This window comes from Octodon degus, unplaced genomic scaffold (genome assembly GCF_000260255.1).
Source record: "Octodon degus isolate 3935 unplaced genomic scaffold, OctDeg1.0 scaffold00302, whole genome shotgun sequence".
NCBI classification, from domain to species: Eukaryota; Metazoa; Chordata; class Mammalia; order Rodentia; family Octodontidae; genus Octodon; species Octodon degus.
In genome coordinates this window covers 1,008,794-1,018,032 of record NW_004524878.1, presented here as the reverse complement: position 1 = coordinate 1,018,032, position 9,239 = coordinate 1,008,794, and the positions used below count along the sequence as shown (strand labels likewise).

General features: G+C 36.0%; 1 protein-coding gene across 1 annotated transcript in view; it reads left to right on the top strand.

Moving 5' to 3' along the window:
- Stk33 (serine/threonine kinase 33) overlaps nucleotides 1-9,239 on the top strand; it is a 122,807-nt gene that overhangs the window by 31,409 nt on the left and 82,159 nt on the right. The window contains exons 6-8 of the mRNA XM_023707600.1: nucleotides 3,352-3,427; nucleotides 7,609-7,721; nucleotides 8,919-9,004. Of these exons, the coding sequence (XP_023563368.1) occupies nucleotides 3,352-3,427; nucleotides 7,609-7,721; nucleotides 8,919-9,004 (275 nt within the window). The remainder of the gene's footprint in view (nucleotides 1-3,351; nucleotides 3,428-7,608; nucleotides 7,722-8,918; nucleotides 9,005-9,239) is intronic.

Below are 9,239 nucleotides of genomic sequence, written 5' to 3'. Positions count from 1 at the left end.
AGAAAAGTATAAAAACAAAGTATAAGAAGTAAAGCCATGGTGTTATGTTGAGCTGTAGGGGACTCAGGTCAACAATTTCTGACATTGCCAGTGAAGCAAAAGACCCAATACTATTATGGACTACTGGATTCTTTTAGAATATTTTCCTGAGTTTACATGCCTACAATATTCAAATAACAGAACTTAACCAAAAAAGGGGATACAGATGAATGTCCATTTTGTATCTGTGTATTCAAAATGGTTAGGATAAACATATAGTTACATTCTCTTAATTAATAGAGGGATTTATTCTAATAGTGTTTGTAAATAGGATATCATGTCCGCATCTTGTACAGCAATTAACCACTAGGAAGAATGTATGCAATGTGTTAATTATTGAAACTGTTCTACCCATTTGTTTTGAAACTAATTGCTATTTGTTTCTCAATAAAATTAAGGGGAAAATATACAAACAAAAAAATGAAAACTGAAAAAAAGAATTAAATGAGAAAAAAAATGTATGTATAAGGTTTAACAGTGTGTGGTCCTTATTACTCAATTTGAGTTCTTATAATAATGCTAGCAAATCAAATTGGTTAATTGTTAAGACACTTTAACAGCCCTTTCAATAACCAGCTGAATTTTCAGTCATGTTCCGAACACAACAGAAGGCTTATCTATGAGCCTATCTTATCTATGAGCTTATCTATGTGTTTATCTATGAGCCCTTCTTTGACTTTTCTTTGCCTACAGTATTCTAATTCTGGCTCATCTCTTACTACACTGTAATTTTAGTTTTAGTTTTTTAAATCCAATAATTAATTAGAAGTGAATTTAGAATGGTTTCAGGTGATTGGATGTTTTGTATGGAAATGAATGTGTGCTAGTTTTCCTAGACTGCTTCCATTCATCTTTAAGAGGTAGTTGCTAAAGTCATCTATCACCACAGGGCTTTATATAAGTATAATATATATACAATCAATGTACACATCTTAAATGTAATGCTCAATGGGTTTGATAAATTTATACACTCAGATGATCAACAACCCAGTGAAAATAAAGTGCATTTCTATCAGTATGGGAAATTCCTTTTTGTCCCTTTAAGTCAATTCCATGTACGCATCCTAGTAACCTCTGATGATTCCTGTTACAACTCAGTTTTGCTTGTCTGGAAGGTTATATAAATTGAATCATATGGTATATGTTCTTTTGTGTCTGTGTTCTTTTTCTGTCCTGCATAATGATTTTGAGGCTTTATGCATGTTGTTATATCAGTAATGTATTAATTTTTATTGCTGAGGAATACACCTAGTTCATTGTTGTTGGGTTTTTTCCCCCTACTTGATGGATAAATTTTTAAATCGTGTTATCTTATTTGGGAAAAGGCTATTTTAGATTCTGTTCATATCCTCTTTTTGGCAAAAGACATCTGGTCTGTAGTTACATGGGGAAAATATATCCAAGCATCCTGAGTTTTATGCCTGCTTATTAGTTGTCTACACTGATAACAAGTGAGCGAACAAGAGAGAAGACAGATGGTTTGTGGAGCTTTGCTGACTTCCTAAATGTCTCCTTGGCACAGTTATTCTGGCTTCTGCCTCCCTGAGGGGTAGGATGACAGTGCAAGTGGAAATGCCCCTGATAATGAAGAACACTCAGCAAAAGTGAGGACGGGGACTTTCTGCCCCCGGCTGTGTGATGCATCCGCATGGCAAACCGTCATCGACTGTAGTCACAGAATTTGCCCTGTGAGGGACACTCAGCCACAAGGCACCTTGCACTTTAATGATTCGATACTTAAAGACTCTTAAGTGGAGTTAAAGAATACAAGTATAAGAGTTGTTTAAAGGAAAATGTTAGTAAATTTTCAGTCACTTGGGGATAAATGTCTAAGTTGTTGTTCATTATAACTAAGTCTTTTCTCCCATCCAAGTACTAACCAGGCCTGACCTTGCTTACCTTCCAAGATCAGGAACATTCAGGGTGGTATGGCCATGAACGTAACTAAGTCTTTTTTGCGGGGTGCGGGGGACTGGGGATTGAACTCAGGCCTTTTTTTTTTTTTTTTAAACTTAGGCCCTTGTGCTTGCCAGGGAAGTGCTTATTCTACTGAGCCATCTCCCCAGCCCACTAAGTTTTTTCTTGTGCTTACCTTTTCACTTTTTGTTGTCTTTTTATTCCTTTAATAGTAGGTACAAAAATTAGGAAATGAAAAATAGGAAAAAAAAAGAGAAAATGAGAAAATGAAATTTCATATTATAAAAGGGGTGTGTGTGCATGTGTGTACACGTGAAGCAAATTAAAATGTTTTTAAAAGATAAATGCATGCTTTTTTCACAGAAGGCTTCCTGTAGCTTTGTGACTTTAGGCAAGTCACTTAATGTGTATCAAGCTTAGTTTTTTTACTGTCAGAGGGAGTCAAATGCCTGTACACCCAGCTTATAGGATTATTAAATTCATACAAACAAAAATTTATGTAAAAGTACTTGGAAATTTTAAAGTTCTATTGAAATATATACATAGACTTTGTTTATAATGATTTTATTCTTTCTTTATAAAGAAAGATATCTGATCCTTAGCTATAGAATAGGCATTTTCCACAGTATCTTATATGACTTTTTTAAAAAGTCAGCCATTGTGAAAAAAATCATCTTTTTAAAATGTGCTACCACAAAGTTAAAAGAATGGTGCCTCTTTGAGAAGGCTGTTTCAGGGAACCCTATTGTGAATACTTTTGGAAAGCAGGAAGCACAGAGTAGAAGAATCAGAAGTACTTGGGACCTAGTCCCATCCTGCGACTTGGTGTTTTTGATCTGTAGCCTTGTAGAGACTATCTTTGTCTCAGAGTTTTCATTTAGAAAATGTGGAAAATAATTTCTACTCTCATAAGAGTGTTGTGCTATTATTATTATTATTATTATTATTATTATTATTTTGCTAAAGAGATATGTAACCATTTGTCTTAGTTTCCCAAAGAATTCAGATTTTTACAAGTTGGGCTTGCTTTAAATTTCTATTTAAGGCATACATTCAATTCTATTTTGGGAAAGGACTGAAATATTGTCTTCTACTATAACTACACAATCTTGGCAAAAAATCATTTCTTAACCATTTCACAGGAATAAAAGGTAGTACATTTAGTTATACGTTTTATGCCATTGTTCCATTAGAAGCTAAATGATAGGAGTGAGGATACAGTGACATCAATTGTTAAGGCCTGTACATTATTCATTTAACATCTGCTACTGGCTCTCTTTTCCCTGTGGGGGAATAAATTACAACACACCAGCACATTTTTCATGCTTTGTGTTTAAGCATTTAAAAGTCATTTATTGTATTATTAATATTATTTTATTTCTGCTTATTTGGCAGCACCTGAAGTCATCAACGCCCACGACTACAGCCAGCAGTGTGACATTTGGAGCATAGGTGTCATAATGTACCTTTTGTAAGTAGCCTGCTAAATGTAGAGTGGAAAATGAATGGATGGTCTCTTCATAGTGGCAGGACATGGACTTTAGATTAAAACCAAGCAATATATTTTTAAAAGTGATTCAAAAACCAATTGAGAAGTCATTCCAGAGCTCTGTTATTAGTTGTCAGATTTATCCCTGAGGTATTTTTAATACTGTAAATGTATAGCTTTCAGCTTTGCTTTTCATTGATCTATAAATGCAACAATATTCTCTGTATGGTCAGAGCAAAGTGAAAACTGTCTTTAACACCTTCTTGATTCTTTGTTATGATCTAAAAGCTTTTTGTATTTTCCCATTAAATTCACTTGAAGCTCATCAGGCTCTGCCACCTGGCCTGCAGCTGCCCGCATGGGCATGTGTGGGGAGTGGGCCCTACCTAGAAAGGCTGTCCAGGGCCTAGGGAGCGCTCTCTGCTTTCCAGTTCTACTGCTAATGCTACTGAAAACCATATTAACTTTTGTTTTTCCTTCTCTTTTACTCTTCTGATCAGTAACATCTCAAGCCCTATGTAGTTTTTCCTTTCAAATGTTCTTGCCTATTCTTCATTTCTGTGTAATCTTTTCCAACATATTCCATGGCCTTTCTTACTGTTCTCCCTGGCTCTGGTTACCCTTCCCAGTTCATTTATTATACCACTGTCAGGATTGCCTTTCTAAATCACAAATCTGATCATACTACTTCTCGGATTAGAAAATCTCTGATAATTACTTCTTGTTACAGAAAGCTATGAGAGCAACTTGGCATGGCACATCTCAGCAAACCTCTCACGTCCTGACTCCAGTGGGCCTTGCCAGCCTTGGGTGCATCAATCTGTACCCCTGCCCTATTCTGTGACAACCCTAGGCCACTCCACACTTCACTACTCAGATATCCTCTGCATTTCATGCTATTGGTGTGCATGTGTGTGTGTGTGTGTGTGTGTGTGTGTGTGTGTGTATGTGTGTGTTTTCTTCTTTTCTCTACAAACCTCCCTCCTGGGTGGCCCAACTCAAACATTAAATCTTTTTATTTCCCTAACTCTAGTCCTACCTCAACAGAGTTATTACATTTATTATATATTTGCCTTCCTACATTTCACGCAGAATTTAAGGCATAATATAAAAATGCACAAAAAACAGTTGTATTTAAATAAAAATAATAAAATGGGAATATTCAGTCAGGAAAGTCTGCATATGTTCACAGTTTGATGTGTGAACAATAGCATTGTAAAATGAGTTTATATTATACAATTATATTTTATATCCTTACTCTGAAAAACTGGTATCTTAGGTTATTTACCTTTATACCCTTAGTATTTGATACACTAGTAAGTGAATATTCTATGTTCAATATTTTTGTTCAACTGAATTGAATGATTTGTCTAAAAGGTATTCTGAAAAGTTAGTGACCATTGTTCTGCCTCTTGATAAATATGAATATTTTTATGTTGCTGCAACATTGGTTTCATGGTTATATTAGAGATTTCACTATGCACTACCTCATCTCATTGGTTTCTAAATATTGACATCACAGTACTTACATTTTCACCGTTCTGTGAAATGGAATACACAGTCAGTAGAAACTAGATGATATGATTGTTGCTGTAGCTCAACTGGTCAACACACCTCATTGCTTAGACAATACGAAGTATAGACAGTCATAATATTTTTGATCATTGTTTTGTATTGATCAAAATCACAGTACAAAAGTTCTGAGCTTCCATCCTTAAAATAATTATGATTGTTTTACTTTAATACTTGTATGGCTTTCTAGACAATGCACATGAAATATAATATGTATAATGAAATATTGCAAAATTCATGTGGTGTTTGATGTCATCTTAGCTTGAATTTGATATTAAGTAAGTGAATTACTTTAAAATCTTTCACTTAAAGATAGTATTAAAATTTTTCTGCTCCATACTGTGGCTCCAGATCATCATAACAGCTTCTTCTTTTCTTTACAGTAGACTCCTAACTTAGCTAATCAATGTGTATTCATTAATCTGTCCGAGGCCAGTGGCGTTGTAGATAATTTCTTTCACCAAGAGTACAAGCATATTACTTTCTCTCGGGGGCTATTTTTCTGTTTGTTATGTTGGATTCATTTCTACTTAATTGGGCAATGATAACATACTTTCCAATGTAAAATTAAAACAGATAAATATTCTTTATGGCTACTATCCTCTGCTATTTAGATTCCTATGAATGTATCAGAAAATAATAGGAAAGTTTTAAAAGAGCTATTTTTCATGTCTTGGAGTCCTTTCTTTCTGGATGTGCGAGAAAATTGCTGTCATAAAATTCTGTACACCGCTGATTGACCAACCATTAGATACATTTTGTGTAAATAAAATTGCAAAAGATAGGAAAAAAGTGGAATTTTAAAAATATAGCCCTTAAGCTATAGCTGCACCATCGTGAGGCAATGCAAGGGCGGCTAGGAAGCCAGAAGATGCGCATATCGCTGGCTGATAACAGGCGCAATGAGCTGCGCTTGTGCCGGCTGCACTTGTTATAATAGATAGTAATTGTCCATAAGGCCATTTTTCTGGCTTTTTGTTTTCTATGGCCTTTTAAATTGCAATTTTAAACTAAACATTGGCAATAGGAGCAAGATGAGAGAAGGAAATGTCAGAATGAGCCGGAGAAATAGGAAGTGTTTCAGGGTTTGCCTAACAAATTTGATAAATACTGACCTCTAAACAAGACCCTATTGCTAAATGAAAAGCTTTGTTTTTCAGCCTACTTTCATCCTACTAGGATGAACTAGCCCTGTTCCCTGGGGAATCATCATCATGATCATAAAATTTATTTATCAGATTTGAACTTAGTCAGAAAATGTTGCTGAATTAGGAATATTTGATTAGTTCCTGTTTTCAAACAGCATGAAAATATGTTAAGATATTTGGAGGTTATCATACTGAAAATAGAGAGCAGTTTGGGAAGTAGAATGGAATGATGCCATTTTAATCTTTTAGTAATACAGTACGAAAGTATTCTGAATGTTGTAGACATCCAGAGCTGCCTCTGTGATGATTGTAGCTCCAGTTTGCATCTGGTTGTCAGTAGGTGCATCTGGGTGTTGTCACCAGGGCTGCCCTCAGCTGTGGGTGTTAAGCAGTGATGATGATTGCTGAGCATTTGTTGAGCTCATACTCAGAAATGAAGTCAACTTTTAAGCATGTGCTTGTGTTTTGGGGCTTGGATCACTTGTTGAGGAGTTTCATGGGCTTGCCTGTGTTCTGTTAAAATATGTGTAGCTTCTCATTAGAGAATCACAACCAGGCCCACTTTATACACACCACGCATGCTTTTATAGATGCTGGTTGTATGTGTTCTCAGCTTTCACCCTTTCAGACTGAGGGATCAAATCATCATCTCATTTTTTCTTATCCTGACCTTCATATTGTATATCATTGTTAAACAGTTGTGGCCACTTTAATGGTTTTTGGCTTTCACTCAGAGCATATAGACATTTCTAGGGCTATTCTTTGTTTTCATTAGTTACATTTGTATAGTACTTTACCATACTCAGTAGAATAAGTGCTTACCTGGCAAGCATAAGGGCTTAAGTTCAATCCCTGGTTCTGCAAAATAAATAAATAAAGTCCCACATAGTCATTCGAGTCTGACAATTCCCATTAGCCTCTGGTGACTCTTGCGTTACTGTAACTCTGGTTTGTATTTTGTGTTTTATCTGAAGTTATTGTCTTGTCCTTTTGCACCACTTGTAGATTTGAACTCACTGCCTTCTTATATTTTAACTCAATTTCAATTTAGTGTTTCCCCACTTGTAAGATCTTTGAGTCATTTGCAGATCTAAAGGTTTCAATGTATATGTAAACTTCCTCTACTAGATCATTTCTGTTTTAAGACAAGAACCTAGAATGGGGGGGTGGGGATATAGCTCAGAGTCACAGTGCCTGCCTGGCAAACATGAGGCCCTGAGTTCAATTACAGGTTTTAAAAAAAAAACCAAAAAACCAAAGCCTGTCATGGATCTTAAAGAAACCCCATTGCTTCCATTCTTACGTGCAGAAAAGTATTTTTCTCTTCCAATCCTTTACTCAAATATAAAGTATTACTATTCCAAATATTGTAGAAATTTAATTTTAATACCCTTATTTTGATTAGCTTTTAAACATTTAAAGAAAATCATTGCCTTTATCTAGATTATGTGGAGAACCACCCTTTATGGCAAACTCAGAAGAGAAGCTTTTTGAGTTAATAAGGAAGGGAGAACTGCATTTTGAAGATCCAGTCTGGGATTCCATAAGTGATGGTGGTAAGTGTGGACTGATTGTTATTTACTAAACCAAATATAAAGAGGTTGGCCAGTAATAAGACCATTTGAAGTATCTGTTTAGTCTTTGTGCTGATCAGCTTTTCCGTAGTTGGAGCACAATACCCACTACCCACAACTTAGAGGAGAAAAGGTTTTCTTTAGTTTCAGGGGATTCTGTCCATGGTTGAGAGGCTCCAGGGCAGGAACATCATAGCACATATATGGGGTAAAGCAAAGATGCTACATTCATGGAGGCCAGGGAGCAGAGCAGGAAGCAGCCCAGAGAAAGGGGCCAGGAACCAGATGTAGTACCCAAGATCATGCCCTCATGACCTACCCAGACACAGCCAGAGGTGTGTACCACCAATCCCCTGGGGAGTTTCAAGACCAGTCAGGTTGAATTCAGGAATATAACCCTATATTCAAATACCTATAATCTTTGGACTGACATTAAGTATGAAAAGGTCCTTTATAAAGACTTCTCCAAATACAGCTTCTCTAACTGCAGTAGAACACTCATCTCTGACAAGACATAAAAGGGGGATATATTGGAAGCCTCGGAAGCTAGGAAATTGATCAAATGTGTGTAGGTGGGATGAGGCCTCAGTGACTAAAGCAAACAAGCTGACTTAGTCCTGAGATAAACATCCTGTCTAGTTAAGGTTAGCTCTTAGTCACTAGGCAACCTTGTCTCATGTGTTACTAACTGTGCAGAAGTATAACTAAATGTAGGTTTTGTTGCACAGTGTGTTGTGTTAGTCCGTCAGGCAGACCAGCAACCACGTAGCACCCCACCCCCCACCCTCCCAAAAAAAAGACCAATCATGTTGAAACAATAGAGCACAAGCACTACAGTCATAAAATTTACTTTGGAAATAGGCACCATCTGCGTGTGGAAGTAGCAGTACCTTTAGTATGATTGATCATAGTCAGAAACTCAACAAAACAAGAACATATGGAGTAAAACCTAAAGAAGAAATTGTATGATTAGATAATTTTTGCTATACACTATTTAAGTAGCTAATTAAGGTTTAAAAGTTCAACTTTACACCTTATCTATTAGGCATTCATACTGGTGGTGCGTGACACCTTCTCTTCATGTTTTACAGACTTAGCCCTAAGGAAACAATAATGCATGTGGTACTACTAGTAGTTAAGAGAAATAAAGATTTTTCAGGATTTTTCTCTTATTTGCAGCCAAAAGTGTTTTGAAACAACTTTTGAAAGTAGATCCGGCTCACAGAATTACAGCTAAGGAACTACTAGATAACCAGTGGTTGACAGTAAGTTACAGTAATACTTTTTCCTCCTTCCATTCTGACATGCTGCTGTTGCTCATGTCTTTTCACTTGGCTTTATAGTTTTTATGGATAGTCTTCTTTTTTTTTCCAAAATTTTATTGATAAACAGATAGCAATGAGACAGTTTCAAATCAAATCGGAGGTACAGTTTCAACAAATAATACACTGCATATATTCTTCTTAGTGGTTAATTGCTGTACAAGATGCGGACTTGAGA